The sequence below is a fragment of the Amblyomma maculatum genome, chromosome 4 (genome assembly GCF_055883805.1).
Source record: "Amblyomma maculatum isolate TAMU_Amacu chromosome 4, ASM5588380v1, whole genome shotgun sequence".
NCBI lineage: Eukaryota > Metazoa > Arthropoda > Arachnida > Ixodida > Ixodidae > Amblyomma > Amblyomma maculatum.
Window position 1 is genome coordinate 60,489,051 of NC_139347.1, and position 21,223 is coordinate 60,510,273.

A 21,223-nucleotide genomic window follows, 5' to 3' on the forward strand; every position below is an offset into this window, starting at 1 on the left:
AACTATTGGCCACATCTGCTAAGGAAGACCTTGCGTGGCATGCAAGTTTCTTTGGGTGACCGGAAACATGCTTTGAAAAGTAGATGAGGCTGGCCATTAAGAAAAAATGTGTGCAAACTAAGGCACAATACACAAAAACCATGAGACCTACCACATCACTTTTCAGTACCGTGCAATATTTCTTTTTAAAGCCTTTAGGTAAATAACAAAAAAACACTAGGACATGGGATATGCTGTGTATTACGGCATGGCCAAATTGAGATACTAAAGGTTTAATTATGCAATTGATGCACACGTCAGTCCAAAGCTGTAAAGGCAGTAAGAGCTTGCCCACTACAACAAAAAGAAAGAAAAAAATCGCCACAACCAGTGCCACCATCCTGTAAGCAAGTTCCTTGCATTAGTCCTTGAGAGGCTCCATTACTGCTGACATGCAGCTTCCTTTACTAAACACCAGATCAGCAAAGCAGGGCAAAGGCAGGCAGTCAAACAAAAAATGACAAAAAAATGCAGGAAAATACATGCAATGCATGCACCACCTCCTTGAACATGCACTAAGACATTACCAGAGATATTACGCTTCCACTGCTTTGTGACTCTCAGCCACAGCTTTACCTCCTCTTGCCAAATAATGGCCTTATTTTTGCACAGTTGAACAGTATTAAAGGACGTGACATGTAGGGAGTTTCAATCTGTTGTTCCAACTGGCTGTCTCACACATTGAAACTATTTCGTAAGCAAGGTACTGTTAAACAAAAATTTCTGACTAGACACATCCAGCAAAACAAATTATGCTTTCGTCACGGCTGTTACCCTGCAGCACAGGTCCGCGCCGTCTTTCATGTCCCGTTCAAACAGAGGAAAACAGGTGGGGCGCCTTTACTTCAACAGGCCGCATGTTAAAAATGGCTGTTTGCAGCCTGTTGCTGCACCTGAGCTACCTTAAGCAGTGTGCAGAGGAGAAGCCGTTAGTAGCTCTCGTAACTGTAGCAAACGAAGCTCACAGCAAGCAGCAGCAGCAATGATGACGGCACTACCAGCACCAAAACTTGCCTGATGCCATGCTCGAGTGACGAAGATCAGGTGGAAAGCCAGCTTCCCAGTACACCCCTGAGCAAAGCCGGTACAAACGAGCACTCAGACTGCCGTAGCTCAGAGGAGCGAGATATTAGCGAAGTAGAGGAGACACTAATCTACACAGTCAGTGTAACAAAAATAGAATTTCTCATTTTGTGAACCGCAACACAAGGGGAAAGAACTAATTTCTTGAATGTCTCTTTCGCCACATTTTCAGGGATGGACACGAGGCTTGCGGTCGGCATGCAATGCCATTACACGGTAGCGAAACAAGAAATACAGCTTGGAAGTACTCTCGCACAATGGCAGGGCTGAGCCTTTAAAAAAAGCCTTGGTATTGAGAGACTGCACGCTGGGCTTCCACCATGTGATAAATGAGACAGGCGCGTATCTCAGAATCAGTGAAACTCCAGTCCTGTATAGCATGGGACTTCAGAAATCATGGACCCAAACGATCAACTAACAATGTAACCTGCAGTAACAGACAAGGACAGTGCTATTCAGCCATTTGCAACAACAAACAAACAAAAATTTAAGGCCCTTCCCCTTGTTCATTAAGAGAGTATAGAATCTTAACCCCAAAGCAGTATTCACACGAATGAAGAACGATGCAGCATGGGAGCTGAGATGCAATGACACGATGCATGCACATCAAGCTTTTTTTTGTTAGCTGTGTTTTTTGCTGATTAACAATGTGGTGCCCAATCTGCCCACTCTTTCAGTGATTCTGCTAATAAGCATGCTGAAAATGCACCAACACTATCTGGCAAGGTGCAGTGTTCCCAATTATCAGCACTGAAATTTGAGCTCTTGGCATTCCCAGGCCAGCACTCTGGCAACTTGAACTTAGCATGTGCAGCATGCACACCGATTGAAGGTGGGGCTACACACTGGCGGAACTTGACGGTCATGGTGTTCAGCGGATTCCAACAAGCTGAAGCCGCGCCGACGACAAGCATGCTTACAGGAGGCATGCAAGAATTTAACTCCCGCTACTGGTGCAACCCAACCGCTGCTGCTGGCATCGGCATAAATGACCACAGGTGTAAAAACGAAACCACGTCTCTGCAGACTGCGCATAGGCAATGCTGCAGAAGATGCAGTAGAGTCGGTTCCAAAGTTTTTTGTTTTTTTCTTTCTTCGAGTCTTTTTTGCGCCTTACAGACAAAAAAAAGTGCAGTTTCTAGATTTCAACAGATGCGGGTTATGCGGGAATAAATCAGCTGCTGTGAAAACAGTGTGGAAGCGCACGCATGTCGCAACTGTTCACTCCACATGTGCTCTCCCTCCTTGCTGCTGGCACCCTTCCAACAGCTGTTCAAGCAAGCAAAGAAAATAATCACAACTCGACTCCTATGTCCCACAGACAAATAAATGACTGCAAGAGCCATAAACTCTTGCAAACTAGATAAGCATGATGATACGCCCACAAAATATATTTAAAAATGAAGCGAGAGAAAGTGTGGCAAAAAATCCAATTTTTTTTTTGTAGCCCACATTTTACTACGTTTATGGCTTCTTTCCTTTGCTTCTTTCCATAGCTCAGGGAATATGCAACAGTTAGGGCCCAACTGTATAAAAACCACCATGCTCAAGACTAGGTTAGGTACAGTTGACTCTCAGTAGCTTGATTTGCAGAGGGTGACAATGTTTGAATTAGGTGGGGTCAAAATTAAGTTACTGCATACTATGTCGCCAAGAACAACAAACAAGGCTTCACAGTGTCCTGTTGCCTCAAAGTGCAGCAAGAAATCTGACCCTGGACAATCTTTCCAATTAGCCATAAAGCTCTAGAAAGAAGTACCGAGTACCGTATTTACCCAATTCCAACGCGCACCTTTTTTCGGGGAAAATAAGTCTTAAAATCACATGCGTGTTAGATTCGGGTACAAATCTAAACTGCCCCATAGCTGCCCATCACCATCGCTATTATACAATGTGGGAGCTCAAGTGGTGCTGGCAACCATGGGAGCATGCTCGCTTGTCTGTTTCTGCGTTGTAGGAGCCATTTGCAACCGGTGTGGTGCTTGTCCCTTGTCATCCCTCTCAGCGAGCGTGGCACAAAAGAATTCACGGGACGAAACACCTCACCTTGCTTTTGCTACATTTATGTCATCCTTAGCACGACGGCGTTCTCCAGCAGCTTCTCCGTACGATATCGTTTTTGAGAATGGATGCAGCGGCCATGAAGACACGCTTTAAAGTTATTCTGCATGCAGAAAAGAGCGGTAATAGGCATGCAGCTTGTCATTTTGGTGTGCCAGAGACTTGTGTTCACGACAGACGAAGACTGAAAACTTCAATCTTTGAGTGCAAAACGTCAAGCAAAGGCCGCTACGGTTCGCGAGCGGGGAGGTTTCCCGACCTTGCAGAATTTCTAATGTCATGGACGGCACTGAAGATGAGATGTTGTGGTCGGAGAATGAAAAGGAGATGTCAGAGAGTGACAGTGAATAAGTTTGGGTGAATAAATTGCCTGTTCTCACCTGAAAATATGGAAATGGTACACTTTTTTTTCGTTCGCGGGAATCACATTCACGTTAGAAGCGGGGCTTGCAGGGTTTTTTTTTTCAGTACCTAAAATTGGGCATGCGTTAGAATTTGAGTTTGCATTTTTTTTTTTTTTTGTCGTAAATCAGGTGCGCGTTAGAAACGGGGGCGCAATGGATAAATACGGTAACCGAGGAATCTCAGCAATCATAATGATGCATTAGTCTTCAGAGAGACTATGAAAGTCTAAAAGGTGAAAAAGATGCCTTTCTCTTGAACAGGGTGAGGGGTGTTAAATATACAGTGGCGAATAGGCAAAGTCCATAAGCAGCATTGTCATTCAGTGTAAGCAATTTGAGTTGGAATGCAACGCGCGCGCGCGCGCACACACACACACACACAAAGAGTTGGATTGTGCCCATAGAAAATACTAGCAACAAATCTAAGGAACAGCTGAGAATTAATCAGCTAGCATCAATCAAAAGCTAATGATTTCCAATTGGTGTCATCAAGCCCATGTCAAATTCTTAATCCCACAAAATAGAGAGATTTAGCTTACCGTGATCCGCGATCAGTCATGTGCCAACATTAAGTATGTGGCGCCATCTATCAGCGTCAAGGGGATCTGGGCAAGCGCAGTGTAACGCGCGGTGGCGGATCACGATAAACTAATCTCTCTAATATCAGCACCCTAACTGTTGCTCAAAATTAGGTTCGGTTAGTTTGGTTTGTGGGGTTTAACGTTCCAAAGTGATTCAGGCTATGAGAGACGCCGCAGTGGAGGGCTCCGGAAATTTCGACCACCTGGGGTTCTTCCGTGCACTGACATCGCACAGCACATGGGCACCTTGCTTTTCGCCTCCATTAGGGTTCATTAGCTGCATGTCACTCATGAAAACTTAACGTATCTACTTTTTAGACCGCCTTTCCTACGACAATTCCTCCTATATGCCCCCTATCAATCAGCAAGCGAGAATAAAATCAAACCCCCATTTTTTTTGTTTGGCCCAACTAATAAAGTAAACACCTTGAACATCAAAAGCAGCAGCCTTACCATTACAAACTTTAATAAGCTGAGAGAAAGGAAGATTATCTCTCTCACTGCTGCAGCGCAAACCTTTTCACCAAGCACCCAACAAAACTCACACTTGACTCTTGTCACTAGAAATCCTTCACAAAAGCCATGTGTATGAGGGAATTCTGATATTATTGGGAATTATTTACAGCTCATGAGGGCTAGCGACTAGCAATACAAGCCGCCAAGAGTGCTATCAAGCAAAGAATGGTGACAGACTGTCAGCATTTTTACGCACACTCCCATTTCAAAATAGAAAATGTACTCTCAGCAAAGTACAAGACATTAATGATGGTGTTTGATTTTGCAGTAACACTCAACAGACACTGGGCTTTTTAAGTAATAATTGAGCACCAGAAAGAGGAGAAAAGAAGAGCGCCTAACCGCAAAGAAGCCATGTTAACTATGAATGCCTTTTTGCAGTCACATTCTTGTAGCTATGCACTAAGCTATACAAACCCTCCTCTCCCATCTACTCAAAAGCCAAGTCCTAATATACAACCCCCTTCCACCTCGCAGAATTTCAGGCACTGAAGCACAAGGAGTGATAGTAAGCGCTTCAATGGTTAATTCTCTCTTCGAGGTACCAAACAAGGATATTACACATTATTTTGATGCAACAAGCTTGCTGTCTAAAGTGCTTGATTCCACAGTGTTTTTGTTAGAAATGCAGCAAATATTTGAAGAATTTTTTGACCAGTACAAGCACCAGTTTTCATGCAGTTTGATGCTGCAAACCACGATTGGCGAGCGTAATGGCAATCGCACGTCGGCAAAAGTTATGCACTGAAAACTGATGAATCTTACTTGCTATGCAGTAACTCTACATTATCAGTATGATGTAGCGCCCATTTCAATTTCTACACAAAGGGGACGTACGCCTTACCGATGAATGACGGTAGACAGTGGTTACAGTTTCATCCGAGAAATTAGAAGTGTGTGCCACCTAAAGACATCAGCGAACGATGCTTTTTATCGATGGCCCCACTAAAAAGAGCCCAAAGTAAAACACAACGAGCACTTCTAAAATAAAAATAAAATTACACCATATACTTAACAATATCAGTGGTATTTTACACAGATGCGGCCATGGGGCGGGCTACAGATCATGGCAGGGTTTAACCACAAGGCAACGCTTTGTCTTAAGCTTTTTTCCAATGTCAAATTATGATCATAAATCCTTATTCATTGCATACTGGGGTCCTCAATCTACACAATAGGATCTATACAATATGATTCCATTTTCAATGGAATCTCGAGACCTGTTTTAGCCAGTGTTCGGTCCTTTATTGATCAGCCTGAAAACTGGCAAGTAATAAATGAGCATTTAATAGTGGACTCTACAATTTAAACAGATGCTTCAGTTCCATCAAACTGGAGTGCTTTACAGAGGTCATCATCAATCAAAAATCTGCATAATTTGAACCAACTTTAGGCCTCATTAATATATGAATTATTGAATCAACTGTAGACTAAATGCAGTGTCTACTCTGACTACACAGCAGACATTGAAACCGAAATTCAATACAACAGATTTCCTTCATGCTCGAAACAAAAGCGTCATTAATATACAGCTTTCTATTCATACAATTCAACAAATTTTGCCGCAAATAACGGCAGGGTGCTGTTGATCAAACAAATTTTTCCCAGTTCAAAAGCGACAAGCAGCCTTATTCGTGACCCTGCTTCTGACCGTGCAGGTAAACCGCATTATGAACCCATTCTAGAGTACCCAATACAGCACCCTACTGCATTAAATTTGCAGATTTAAAGAAAAACAGTATCAGAGAGTATTCAATATACCCTCACAGTCTACAAGAAACACTGTGTGACCACAAGTCTGTGGATTCAGCTTCAAACCACACTTCACTGGAAGCATATAAAACGGCAAGCATGCACGGCTATGGTGGAAGCTAAAGATAAATGGCAGCTCTCCCATGCAGCACAAATCACGGACCACGGGCAGCTATGCTATGTAGGTCATTTGCATTCCGCTTCATCAGAGCTCCATACATAGAGCACGGTAAATAATTTTTTTTTTTTGCCTATAAATTCAAAAAACTTAATAGCACATGATGAACAGCCAGGGACCCTCAAAGACGCAAGGAGTACCTTACAACATTAAAACAATGCAATGTTAACATAATATGTTTGCGTTGCCAAGCTGCACAGCCCACTTGGCTCTGCATGCAAAAAATAATTGTGGGGGGAACCACACCTGGCAGGGGGATGGGGCGCGATTCGATACACCAAATGGTGTTCTCAGCACAAGTTTGACAAACGCAAACACCCGTCCTGTACTTCTACATGAGAGTTTCAAGCAGATATGCTGAAGTTCAATATCAGCAATAATGTGGTACGTCCGGGATTATTTGCACAATTTGTGACGGCAAGAAGTGACACATGGCCTATGAAGGGCACTGTAGTGGAAGCCTCAGTTAATTTAGGCCAGCTGGGGGATCTTTAACACGCGCTGCATCGCCAGACACAAGGAGTTTTTGCGTTTCTCCTCCATAAAAACGTGGTCACCATAACAGTGATCAAACCAGCGATATTGGAATTGGCAGATGAACAAACACCAAAGCCAAGAAATGTGGCATATCGAATGTGCTCAATGGTACCAAAGAAAGGTTTCTAAGAAAAGATACCTCTAACAAGGGACTTCCAGAAGACTGTACACCCAGCAACGATGGCCATTAACACTTTACTGTTCATACCTATTCCCATCGATACACTGCTGTCCATGGTTTTAAAAGCAATATTTCCCAGCTTTCTTTATGTCCCTGGACAGCTAGAGCCATCTAAGGGATTATACAGGTATTATTCCCCCCGTTTTGTCTTTGCTTCATTTTTCCGCCAGGCGGCAAGATTAAAATCTCTGAGTAAGGCCATGTGATGAGAGCTTGTCACATCATAGCTAGGGCCCCTAACTGAAAACAATGTACCTCACAAAATTTTGTGGGCGACATCACATGATGTTCAGAATGCACCTTAAATTATGTTCACAACTATTAGCGTGATTTTGTTCACCTTGAGGGTAGCAAAAGTGACCCTTGCCATCAGGCTCTAAAGCCACGAGGTGAAGCCAGCTTTTCAAGAAAGGGGGGGATGTGTGCAGCATACAAGTGCACAGAAGCTGGCTTTGGATATTCTTTCCATTTTCACTCCCACCTTCCTCCCTTCCCTTACGGCGCGGTTCAGGTGTCCACCAAGCAAGTGCGACAGATACTGCGCCTTTCCCTTCCTGTGAACCAATTATTATTATTATTATTATTTCTCTTTATCTCTATGTAATCTACAACAAGTCTCTATCTTGCGGTGCCCTTCCAGATGATTGGAAAATTGCACACATTGTTCCCATTCATAAGGGGGGGGGGGGGTCAAAAAAAGAAGTCGCCAACTATAGGCCTATCTCACTTACATCCATACAGTGCAAAGTAATAGAGCACATTTTATATAAAGAGATAATAACACACTTATCGGCAAACAACTTACTGGCTTCAGAACAACATGGGTTCCGTAAGGGCTTATCTTGCACGACACAACTTATTGAATTTTATCATGACCTTGTATTCAATCTTGACAAGGGTGGCCAAATCGATTGCGTTTTCCTGGATTTTCATAAGGCATTTGATACTGTTTCGCACCCATTGCTTTTAAGAAAATTTGCTGCATTAAATATTAATCCTACAATACTTGCCTGGATCGAAAGTTATTTATCTTCCCGCCGACAGTGCGTGGTATTAAATGGAATGAAATCTAGTTTTGTAGATATAACATCAGGTGTCCCACAGGGCTCAGTTTTAGGACCACTTTTGTTCTTAATATATATAAATGACATTTGTTCCGGAATGAATTCCAGTATACGGTTGTTTGCCGATGATTGTGTTTTATATAGACAAATTAGAAATCAAGACGACGTTGCCCAGTTACAAAGTGACTTATGTGTTCTTGAATGATGTTCTAAATGGAAAATGAAGTTAAATACTAAAAAATGTGTTCATGTTACGTTTTCACGTAAAAAGCATAAGTTAGCCTCACAGTATAGCATCAGCGGTATTGTAGTGACCCAAATGTGGCGCATAAATACTTAGGTGTGACACTTACCGCCGACTGTTCATGGAATACACATGTGGATACCGTAGTTGCAAAAGCCGCCAGGACCTTAAACTTTATACAGCGAAATCTGAAACACGTGCCGCCTTGTTTGAAATCAATAGCCTACTTAACCTACGTTCGACCACTGCTCGAATACGCTTGTGCCGTATGGGACCCTTGGCAAATAACACTCAGCAATAAAATTGAAAACATTCAAAATAGAGCAGCAAGGTTTGTCCTTTGTCGGTACTCGAGAACTGATAGCTGCACCGTCATGAAAAATGAATTAGGATGGGAAACCCTCTCCTCTCGAAGAAGGAAATTAAGACTTAAACTGTTGTACTAAATTTACCACAACAAAACAGGCATTCGAAAGGAAATATACTTACATAGGCCACATTATGTTTCTGCTCGCACAGATCATTGTTTTAAAATTTTGGAATACAGTGCCAGAACTAACATGTATGCCAGTTCCTTTTTTGTTCGAACCATCAGTGAATGGAATCGGCTTTCAAGTCATCAAGTGTGCTCCATAAATGAAGATGTGTTTTTTTCCACTCTGTAACCCCCCTGCTGTAGCGCCCTCGGGCTAAGCGGGGTAATCATTGAATAAAGAATAAATATACTAGAAAGAAGGCCCTGCCTGAAGACTGATATCACAGGTGCATAAGAAGCTGCATAGCACCCTACATTTTTCACTCAATTGTGGTGAGTAAACTGACTTGTTTCCTTTCTGTTCTTTCCACATTTTAGCGTGCCATTTGCATTTCCTTAGTAGAAGCTTTGCTGAAGAATGTGGCTGCTAACACATAATTCTGCGAAACAGAACGAGAATTTCTTCCTCTACAACTTGACATTGCACCACTCTGTTCAATAAAAAAATTCTTTTCCTCCATCACCCAAAAGCTCACTTTTCCCCTGGGTAGGAAAGTGTTACAGCAGGAATTGGAGTGCAAATAAATTGAGTTTTCCTCACTCCCATTCAATGCAGATTAAATTTTTCTTTTGGAATTTCTGCTATCCCCAAGTACACCCCATATTATAGACCCTTTACAGCGCGAGCGCATGGGCGCTGCCATATTTGATCATGTGACCCTTCCGCCATCACTGGCCTTCGGGCCTTCTGGTTTGACGGCTTTCGGCGCGCTAGTACTCGGCTGCACGGTGCAGCGTACCCGCTATCGCTGGGGACAACCAGCTTGTAGACAGCCGAAAAACTTCCTGTGAATGCTCATAGTGTGTGTGTAGGTGCTAAAAAAGGTTTAATTTAACCATGTATTTCATTTATTGCATCCTCCTAACTATCTGCATTGGCTAGACGTTTCGACAAACCGTCAGCCGTCGACTCATTTTTTTTTGTTTTTTTTTTACCAATACCCTCTCTAGCGCTCTCAGTGGAAAACATTTTCTGTAAAACTGAATAGATTACAAACTGATTGTCCCCTCAAACTTTTTTTTTTTTAATTTTCTTGCGCAAAGGGCGAACGCATGCTCAGACTATGCTGGCTGAGACGCATTATGAATGTTCATTTAACATTGTGCACAATACTTACAGCTCAATATGGACGCGCGTGTAATCCCCGACAATTGATAAGATATAATTTTATCTCCTGTAAACACCCTGGCTTCAAAAGACTATTACGCTGCTTGAAGGCCGCATCAGGCGATCAGCGGCGTTCACCTGCGCTCGGGCGAAGGTGACTGGAAACTGCACCGGAATTCAGAACGCACAGTACGCAGCCCAAGCAAGCGGGGATATAAAAAAATCTTATCACGGTAAATTTCATCATTGGCCCATGCATTAGTTTCATAAAAGCAGCAGTTATTACATGTATTTCAGCAGTACTTGTATAATTAAAGTTTGGTTTTGTTTGTGCGGTGTTACGTCCCAAAGCGACTCAGGCTATGAGTGGAGGACTGCGGAAATTCCCATCCCCTTGGGGTTCTTTAATGTGCACTGATATCGCACAAAACACGGGCGCCTGAGTTTTTGGCTCCAGCGAAAAGCAGCCGCCGAGGCCGAGATTCGATCCCGCATATCCTAGGGAATAGTACATAATTAAATTAAACAGATTCACTTACATGCCCACACTAACTTTCCTTCTCTGCGCAATCAATTCGTATAACTGCATAGACATTAATAGCAACGTCAAGGTACCTCTTAACGCCCTGCGAAAAAAACTCGGCAGCAGTGCAAAGACTCAATATCCAATTCCTGAGAAAACGTCAGGGTCGTTCTCGCATTGCCATGGCTACTGCTGGTGTTAAAAAGAGCTGGGGCGTGAGGTATAGCCATTCTCTTCAATTCACAGGCGCTTTCTTGTCCCAGAAAGGAACATGAACTCATGATACATCTCCCAGAAAAACGGTTGCCTAGGCCATGATGTGCACCTTATGTAGAAAGCGTCTTCTGTTCTTCCGCCATTAAACAACAGGGTCATTAGCTCTACTTCCTCGCAGAATACTTCGATAATACACATGACACCTGCATCAAAGCAGCGCTGTTTAAAAGTCAGCTGGTATTCTTACACAAGATACACAGCAGCAGTTAGCACTGCGCGCCGATGCGTTCCGAAGGCCAGCAATGACGGCCGTCCTAGTGGCGCCACCTGTTAGGGAAGAGTTGAACTACTCGCTGTAAACGGTCTATAAGCAAGTCCACAGCATAGGCTTTCATGGTGTGTCATCACAATTAATATAATGCTCCATCTGTAGACTCTTATGAACTCTACTTCATTGCCAAATGCTCGCATGAAATTTTTGACTCGTCACCCACTTTGGGCAGTTAAACACTACAAATCATGCATAAGTGTCCTGATAATGGGACCTATTCTGCCTGCACTTTTGTTACTGTTCAATGTTTCAATCATCTACTTTCCTTTAACTTCTCTCTCTCTCTCTCTCTCTCTACTTTTCATCTACTTTTTTTACAGGAGAAAGTATTTTCTTCCACAATGACAGCTGTACATGTTTTCTGCCCATTGTTAGTGACCATTTCTGCATTAGTTATAGACAAAGAGAATATTGAATCTTACAAATGATAAGATAAACTCGATGGGCCTTTTGGTAACACATGACTACTATCATTACATTATAAAAATAAAGAACAAAAAAAAAATGTTTTTAAATAAACACCTTAAAGGAGTGCCAAATGCAGTGAACTCCCACAACAGCGAAATTCACCGAACCTGAAAAAAATTTCACCCAAGTGGGAATTTCGCTAGAGAACTAGCCAGCCAATGAATGAAATTTAATTTAATTAGTCCCTTTTGGCTTTTTCACAGCTTTAAATTTGATGCCCTGACATGATTTTCATGGCACAACGGAAATCTTGCCCAATGGACGCATTCATGTAAAAACTACACAAGCTACAATGGCCTCAAGAATGGTGTTTTCTTTTTCTGTACGCATCATAAAAGTGATGTTTTCATCCTGTGAGAGTTCACACGGAGACCACGATGCCCGGAAACATTTTGGCTTCGACGATTAGCACACACATCACATGCATGCTGAAATCAATGTTCTGAACTCTGAGCAAGCGACATAATAGCACGGAGTGACATGCCAACCATTGGTATGCTGGAGACAGAGGATTGATTATTAGCCATTTACCTGGTCTTATCTGAGTGGAAGGTGCACCAAGTGTCCTTTGTAACTACCTACTGCATATGGCAAACAAGGTCGCGCAGCAGCACTATACTGCCACTGTCACTGTCGTCGCACATGAAGCATGAAGGTATCCTTCATCAGACGATCAGGACGACCCTGGTTTAGCCTTCATGCTTCCCAGAGAAGCAGAGAACAGCACAACGCGTTTAAACGCACCTAACTCCAAATGCGAAGTAAGGCAAGAATACACCTACCCCAGCGCGACAGCTGCAGCAAAGATAGCCTGTGATGCCACCTGTGAAATGAGTGCTCTCCAATATGGCGCGCTCTTCCCCGATTTGTTCCTCCTCCTCACCCCAGTTCGCACATGCGCAGATGCCGCATGCAGCAATGGTCTCCTCCTCAGTGCTCCCAAAGTTAAAAGTCGAATAGATTTCATAGACACATCGGCTTTTTCTAAGATTCTTGTAGTAGAGCTACAGCATAAAAACACCTGTCGTTATTTGTTACAGCTAACAATAACTTAACGTACAACTAATTCCAGTCATGCCATCGTCAGAGGAACAATGGAAAAAGCAAGTCAGCCAAAAGTCTTCTTGCACACGAGGCATGAGTCATTGGCAAAAAGGTATTGTGCTGTCATGTATCGAAATTGTACGTTAGAGCATTATTTCCAATCCTGCGGGGAAAGTAAGTAATACTACTGAATGCAAGAAGTTAATTTGGTGGTCATTTTTTTTGCGTGAACACATGCGACTCTGGCAAGTAGACAGGCTACTCAGTGGGTGCCTTCGGATGCAGAAAAGAAAAAGACTGCTTATTAGGCAATTTTAGCAAAATGAAACCACACCCTACGATTGTTTGCTGCGAAGCATTGCTTCATACGGTCAGCTGATGGGGAATCAAATACTTCAGTGTGGCTACAACTTCAGTACAGTGGCATTTGTTGTAGCGGGGTGGGAATGCATGCACAGTCAAGAGTGGCCAATTTTTTATCGCAAAATTTAGAGCAAGAACATTTCCGCTGCATTAACCACATTCTAGGCAGGCTTTTCAAAAATGAATTCAGAAGACTGCCCCACACCCTATGCAGTCATTCTTGCTGTTGCTGTTCTGTATACTTGCACTTCCTTGAAAATACAGCAGAAGGAGATTGATAGTTCCCGCTTCATACAATTTCCCAGTTAATTCGCACAAACATGGAGGCAGCAAAATGTCCCATAGAGTTGTATTATGTTTCCCCCAAATAATGTGTTATCGGATAATTTCCCAGCTACTGAGTTCAAAATTTCGGCAAAATGTGTCCGTATATGTGCTATGCACGAGCAGACCAAACCTGGCCGTGCGTAACATTAACTAAGAAGAAGCTCAGCTCATCCACCGCGGTGGCTTCCGTACAATGCCTATATGAGTAAGGGCAAAGCATCTAAGAATAACAACGTACTATAATACCAGCGGGCCGTTCCCACAAAAAAGATGACATGGATAGAAGAAACACAGCGGCTACTGTGCAGTGCATATGGGCATAGGGATGCAGCAACTGAGAACTACAACTACCATATTTACTCACGTAAAAGACCTACCTAAAAGTAATGGCTTTCAGCAGGCCTTGGCAGTGTGCTATAAAACGTCATGGAGTGCTTTATCGTTTGATAAGAGCTCCTGTGCGAGTAACTTGCTCGGGAAACTTGGCAGAGCACCAAGGCACTGCTGGCCTTCGCTTAGTGTGCTGCTGCGCACCCAGTTGCACAAGCTTGGTTTTGAGCACATTCAATACACCTAACCACAAATGGCCAACGCTGTTCACTACCACAAAGCAGCCGAATTGCACCGTGAAAGCAGCAAACCCCTTTTGAAACAAACAAGACAGACTCGTGACATGATAGCACCTGACTGTATACCTTTTGCCGATAGATGAATGGATGGATGGATGGACAATGAAGTCATTATTAGCAAAAGGTTTTAATTTCACTGCTCTCATTTTACGCATCCTTATTTATGAAAAGTAACTAGGATTTAGTGTGCGCCGATAAAACTTCGGCTTCGGATTCAAGGCAATTATCTTCTTTCGATAGAGTCTCTTTCCATGGCGCAGACCACAGCCAGCTGTCAGCACTGCTTCATTTACAAGTGTGGAGGTTTCCATAGCACCCTTTCTTGCATCGCCATTCTGTCCCTTGGAGACCAAACCAGTTAACACTTGACACGTCCCCTCATGCATGTTTGATAAGCTCTCCATAATTTCTGCAAGATCAACCCCTATTTTGTTGAAATAGAACTCAATTCAAAGCCAAAAATTCAGGCAAACACCGATACTAAAACCATCACCGAGAGAAAACACCAGTGAAATACATAACATGCAGCCAGAGTAAACACACTGGCTACCCTACCAATCAGTGTTGCTAGTGCAGCAGGAACCACTGTTACGAAAGCCCCCACAGCCCATGGCGCGATAAGTCCACTCTACATTTCCAGACCGGCCTATTCTGACTAGCTGCCCTCATGATGCCTGTCAAACGTTCTATACCAAAGAGGTGCAAGGCCATATCCTGTCTTGCTGAGCCCATGGGGCACTGCGGAAGCTTTGTGATCCACATCAAGGTGCCGACTAGTATGCAGCTAAAGGTAATGCAGTGTTCAGACGCCCCTTATAAAAGCGCTCGCTGCCAAACGTACACAGTGCCCACGGGTCACCACGGACATTGGCCCACATAACAGGAAGTCCTAGCATCACTCGGTGATGCCAGCGCAGCCTCCACAGTGCAGCACAGCTTCAGTGAGACGCGCCAAAGCGTAGCTTGTTGCCAGCAGAGCAAAAGCGTGCAGAGAGCTCGGCAGATGGGGAACACTGTGCACCTTGCGAGTGTGTTACTGACCTTCATCAAAGTTGACGACCACCGGTTCAATGGCTTGAGGCAGGGTGGCGGTCAGGTCAGGTTGCTTGGCCCCAGGGGCCACCACCAGTGTGGCCGCTTCGGGGGCCACCACGGGGGCAGGCACAGGCAAGATCACTGCACAAGATCGGGGTAATGGCGGAGGTTTACGCACAACGCCCACCCCTCGTGCACAGTCACTAAATATGAACACATACACTTGGCTCGTCAGCAAGCCCACTCCGACAGAAGATGCTGAGGTAAAGATCAGAAACAAACATTTAATCTCCCCTGATCACATCCCCCAAAAGCAGAGCCTTTCTCCACTTACCACAAAAGTCAACTTGCCCTTATCTAACTATAATGTAATGCCTTTGGCCCTGAGGGTACAATAAATAAATAATATATATATATATATATATATATATATATATATATACATATATATATATACATATATATATATATATATATATACATATACATATATATATATATATATACATATATATATATATTTATATACCCTGGCCTGGTGAATTAATCTCTTCATGCGTGAAATTCTCTGACAAAGCGTGTGCGCGAGAAAACGGGAGCGCAAACCAGCATTAGCCACATGGAAGTGTGTGCCAGTTTTCGCTACCTAGCGCGCAACTGCAATAAGCTGTGCAAATAGAAGTTTTCGGTGAGCCTTCTTCACATGCCATATACGCAGATGTTTTTTTCTTGTTTTTGCTATTGCAAAGAAGAAAAAAAAAACAGAACCAACATTTCGGAAACAAAGTGCCAGGGGGATGCAAGAGAGAAGGAAAAAAGGTTGACAGGAAGGAAAAGAGCTTAGTTTTTTTTTTATGCTTCCTATCTTGTACTGCTTTCCTAAACAACTTAGATTAACAATTTCGCATTTCCATCCTGCAAAAGTGAAAGCTGTGCCCATATACGAAACACTATATATGATTTCAGGCTGAGAGGTTTAACCTGCTTGCCCACTGTTATGCCCCTAATCAATGCCTGCATTTTCTACTGCAACCACAAATCCACCTCAGTTCACATCGAATGCTTGAAGGCACAAATATAGAGGTGATGCCTCCATGATGAAATATGACCAAAATTTATGGTAATGTTACGTATGGTTTCAGGTCCTGAAGAGAGACTGGCTACGAATGGAGGGCTCCAGATTAATTTTGACCACCTGGCACCTGTTGCATTTCGCCTCCATCAAATTGCAGCCATTCCACTCAGGTTTGTACCTGTGTATTTACTGTCATGTAATTTTGATTCAAAGTGCATTGATCATTTCACTAATACAGTCAATCATGGATACACTGAACCAGAACACATAAAATTACTACATACAGTGAAACCTTGATTCTAAGGTTTTCTGCAATCCTGTGATTTGTAATGCAAAGTCGATGGACTAGTCCGAAGTGGCACAGCGCACAACCCCAACCCAGTTAATGCGATGATTTAGGGTTTCGGGTGCTATGCAAGAATGCCAAACCCAATATCAGCTCCTACCAATGAAAACTGATGTCCCTTGAGTGCGATGAAGCACAGTCATAAAGTGATGCAGACGTCCAATATGCCATAGTGCTCCAGCCAGCAGTTTTTTTGACCAGGTCTTTTTCTGTATTTAGTTGTTTCATTCATTCTTTGCAGTCACTAAGACTTCAAATTAATGAGGTTTCAGTGTATACTGAACAGTTGAAGGCCTCCTTGAAAATTACATGCAGAAGTATGTCACTACCAAGCGAACCACGTGGCGAGACTAAAGTTATACGTGACTGGTGGTGGCCTTTGCTCTGCCAGAAGTATTTTCCATGTAACACTGCTGCCATGCGGTGGAACTAAGAGGCGGACCGAAGGCTACCAGCGGCTCATGAGGCCTGTTCCACTACTTGCTCTTGATTAAAGGTTGTTCTTGCAGTACACTAACAAGATTAGGCTTCTTATGCTACACAATGACAAGTTACATAAAAGCACTATTCGTGGTAGCTTCAATAAAAGGGCAGTGTAGCCCTAATGAAACCAAGAAAACGGCACATCGCTGTGGAATGTGCATCCATAACGTAGATGTGCTGCATTCTTGCTTCTAGGTTGTAGGTAACCTTTCTCGCTACTCTGTTTCATGCTGTATATACAGTTAAAACTCTACATAACGAACCTCCATGTAGCGAATTCCTCAATATTACGAGGTTTTTCAATTCCCCGACGCCACCCACATAGAAGTGCGTGCACTTTAAGACAAACGAACGAACATGTTGCAGCGGTTGACTTTGCTATAAAGAACTCGCGGCACCGATTATCTCTTGGCTAGTGCTGAATTACTGGAAATTTGGCAGAAACCTGCAGGTTTCATGAAACCCAAATTGTTGTGAGAAGCACGTCTATATGATGCAACGAGCGACCGCAGCTGATACAATGTGCCGTTTTTCAGCAGCGATGGTGCATCTACATGACAAATGCTGCAATCACCACCGCCTTCGATTTTAGAAATAGTTCATGCTCAAACGTAGCGAAACATAAGACAAAGAAAAAAAGAGCACTACAGAATTTGCATTGAAGTAATGCGAAAGCATGGATGCTGCTGTTGGTTGGTTCTAGTTGGTTCTAGTTGCTTAATTCATTTCTTGTTTACCCATTTTAGTCTGGTACATTCAAATTGCGCACCAATCCCTTCCTATGCCCTTTTTCGGCTCTACTTCCGGTCGCGCGACGGCACAGCCTTGACGTCACATTAATTCCCTTTTTGTTTATCCGTTTCAGTCTTTGGTACTTTCAAATTGCGCGCCAATCCCTTCCTATGCCCTTTGTTTGGCTCGACTTCAGGTTGCATGACGTCACATCCTTGACGTCGCCTTAACTATTTTAGTATTTGATACATTCCAAATGTGGCGCCAAGCCATTGGCTAAGAACATTTTTGCCTTTACCTTTACATATTCTGCCTGAAATTAATTGCCTAATCAACTTATTAACCTAATTATTGTTTCAGACACAGCATTACGTCACTTTCTATCGATTGACACCACTCATTAACCTCTACCACTTTTCAATTACTCACAACTGCTGCTGACACGGTTTTGCTGACGCGGCCTGCGGATAGAAATCTGAACATAGCGAAGTAATGCTTTTGCATCAAAAAGCGAGAGGAGCAGTGTGCGTCCATCGCCACCATGCGGCTGCTCATAAGCTCTGACACATCTGTAGCAGGAACAGTGGAGAGCCCAGCAATGTGAGGCAGAGTCGGTTTCCTGAGGGAGCAGTGGCGGGGAACATGTGTGAAGACACAGACATCTCCTCACCCGGTGGCAGCGCAATGCGCTCTCCCCAACCACGCTATGACTCCTCTGTCCCCTCACTTTACCTGCACCCTCGTTGGCATGTCGCGCGAGTCATGGCGGAGGCTACTGCCGCAATTGCACCGCGCCTTCAGTACAATCGCGAAAGGTTTCCACACTTGCATAATTTCAGTTCTTACCCTGGTTTTTGTTCTGCATAGTGCTTTCGAGTCTTCACGTGAAAAATGGATATAACAAAAACCTGAATGTAACGAAAAATCTTGGACATTTTACAATTTTGTTATAAACAGGTTTAAGGGGGGACACGGCTCTTTGGCACCGAAAATCGGCCTGAAAATCGGATTTTCAATTTTTTCATTTTCGTATTCCTCGCACCATTCCGCATCTGCACGCAAATTTTCATCCTTATACCCCGCGTATTTATGAAGTTATAGCGATTAAAAAATGCAGTACCACACCCACTGCCCTTTAAATTGTGGACAAACGACACCCAATTTCGATCGCCCGGCGCATGAGAACTACGCGCTCCACCGCGGCGATTTTGGTCTCGTTCGAAAGTGCGCGCTTTCGGCTTATTTTTTCTTTCGGAAAGCAACCCTGTGCGCTCCGCCTTCTCCATAAAAAACAAACAAAAAGATAGCATGCAGCGCGCGCTACTATTGGCCGGTTAAGGCACGTGATCAAAATGGCGTCGTTTGGTTGGTTCCGGCAAGCTAGCCCTGAAATGCGGACTCCCAGTGACGCCATTTTGTCTTTCTGCCGACCACGCTAGTGCAACGCGAGAGTCATGCCAGGCGCGAAGAAGTACCGCTCTTTGCACAAGTACGGGCGAAAGCAACCAAAGAAACGCGTTAAGAATGCGACTTCGTTGCATACTGTGCAAGAAGCAAGTGCCAGTGCTGCGGGATTGTGTGACGATCACGTTGCGGGCGGCGACGCTTCTCCGATTCCGCTGGACAACGGCGCCGTTCTTCGTGCCGACTGCAGTCGTGTACGTATTGATACCGCGCCTGTCACTAACAGTGACATAACTCAAGTGAGTGCCCGTGAGCAGGCTACGCTTGATAGACTGGTATCGACGCCGGCGACGGCACGAAAGACCGCGCTGTTCGCCGATGCAAGTGGTGCGTCCGCACAGTCAGATGCGAACGGAACGGCCTCCTATGCGGTAATTGACCTCAGCATTGTGAATATCCTTCTGGATGCCGTGCGGTGCAAAACGTGTCGTGGATGCGTGCGTTTAATTACCAGCGACCGGAGCTATGGCCTCGCCGTAAAACTGATCGTGCTGTGCGACAACTGCGGTGAGATTGCGGCCGAGTGGAACTCGCGGAGGATTGACGGCGAGAAAAGGTGCAATCCTTTTGAGCTGAATATTCTGGCTAGTCGAGCAATGCTGTCGACCGGTAACGGCCAGACAGCAATGAACGATATCTTTTCGGCGATGGGGTTGTCGCGGCGTGGGATGCACAACAAGACGTTTCAACGGCATCTGAAGAACACACTGCAACCCGCTGCTACCCGAGCCGCCACGACCGCTATGGCACAAGCCGCGCAGGCAGTGGCGAAGGTCTACGATGACTTGTGTTTTGGGCATAGGGGGAACATTGCCGTGTGCTACGACGGCACATGGATGACGCGCGGACACTCATCACATATAGGCGTCGGTGCCGTGGTGGAACTCTTCACTGGTTACGTGCTTGATTATGTGGTGTTGTCAAACTTTTGTCTGGGCTGCGAAATTGGTCCTAAGCCAAACACTGACGGCTACGAACTTTGGAAATCACGCCACCAGTGCCAAAAAGACACCAACTCCAAGGCTGGTCAAATGGAGGTAGAGGCTGGCAAAATTCTGTGCACGTGCACAAGCGTATCACGTGCACAAGCGTATGGGAGCAGCTTTGCGCAACCTCTTGCAGAGACACAAGGGTGCAGGGAAGCAAAGTCTTGGCGGCAGAGGAAGGCTGACAGCTGATCTAGTTGACAAGCTGGCAATATATTATGGCCGAGCGCTTCGATCAAATGTAGGTGATGTGGATGCCATGCAGCGAGCTGTGATGGCGACATATTACCACATCACATCTACTGATGACTGCCCCAAACACAGTTTGTGTCCTACCGGTGATAAGTCATGGTGCCGCCACAACGCTGCAAAGGCAAAAGAGGAGTCTGCACCAAAGCACAATTACAGTCTGCCAAGAGATGTGGCTGATGCTCTTTTGCCTGTTTATAGTCGTTTATCAGAGAAGAGCCTGCTGCAGAGGTGCATTCGGGGGAAGACCCAGAACTCGAACGAAAGCTTCCACTCGGTCATCTGGACCTTGATCCACAAAGACAGCACTCATCACTGTTTGCTGTGGAAGCAGCCACAGCAGAAGCTGTGCTGCGCTTCAATGCCGGCTGCAAGCATACAGCAGCAGCAATTCTGCAAGAATGCAGTACAAATGTAACAGCAACTGGGTCCAGGAGATCTGAAGAAAAGGACTTGCGCCGTAGCGCACGTTCTGCAAAGAAGCGGGCGGCTTCGCTTGGCGTTGCTAAAACAGAAAAAAGAAAACACCGCGACAGCATGCACCCCGACTATGCTCCTGGTGCATTTTAATAGCATGAGGTCTTTGGGGTTGCCCTTCCTGATTAAATGCCGTGAGGCTTGAGTGCTTCCGACAATCCCCCAATTTTGGTAGTGTTGCATTTTTTAAAG

At 44.3% G+C, this 21,223-nt stretch overlaps 1 protein-coding gene across 8 annotated transcripts in view; it reads right to left on the reverse strand.

The window, feature by feature from the left end:
- LOC146191192 (uncharacterized) overlaps positions 1 to 21,223 on the reverse strand; it is a 60,945-nt gene that overhangs the window by 29,840 nt on the left and 9,882 nt on the right. For 6 of the 8 annotated variants that reach the window (XM_084601673.1, XM_084601679.1, XM_084601676.1 and 3 more), the window contains exons 6-7: positions 15,226 to 15,360; positions 1,054 to 1,110 (exon numbers count right to left, since the gene is read on the reverse strand). In XM_084601673.1, coding sequence (XP_084457799.1) covers positions 1,054 to 1,110; positions 15,226 to 15,360 — 192 coding nt within the window. The remainder of the gene's footprint in view (positions 1 to 1,053; positions 1,111 to 15,225; positions 15,361 to 21,223) is intronic. The other 2 variants (XM_084601678.1, XM_084601681.1) reach the window with 1 other exon arrangement.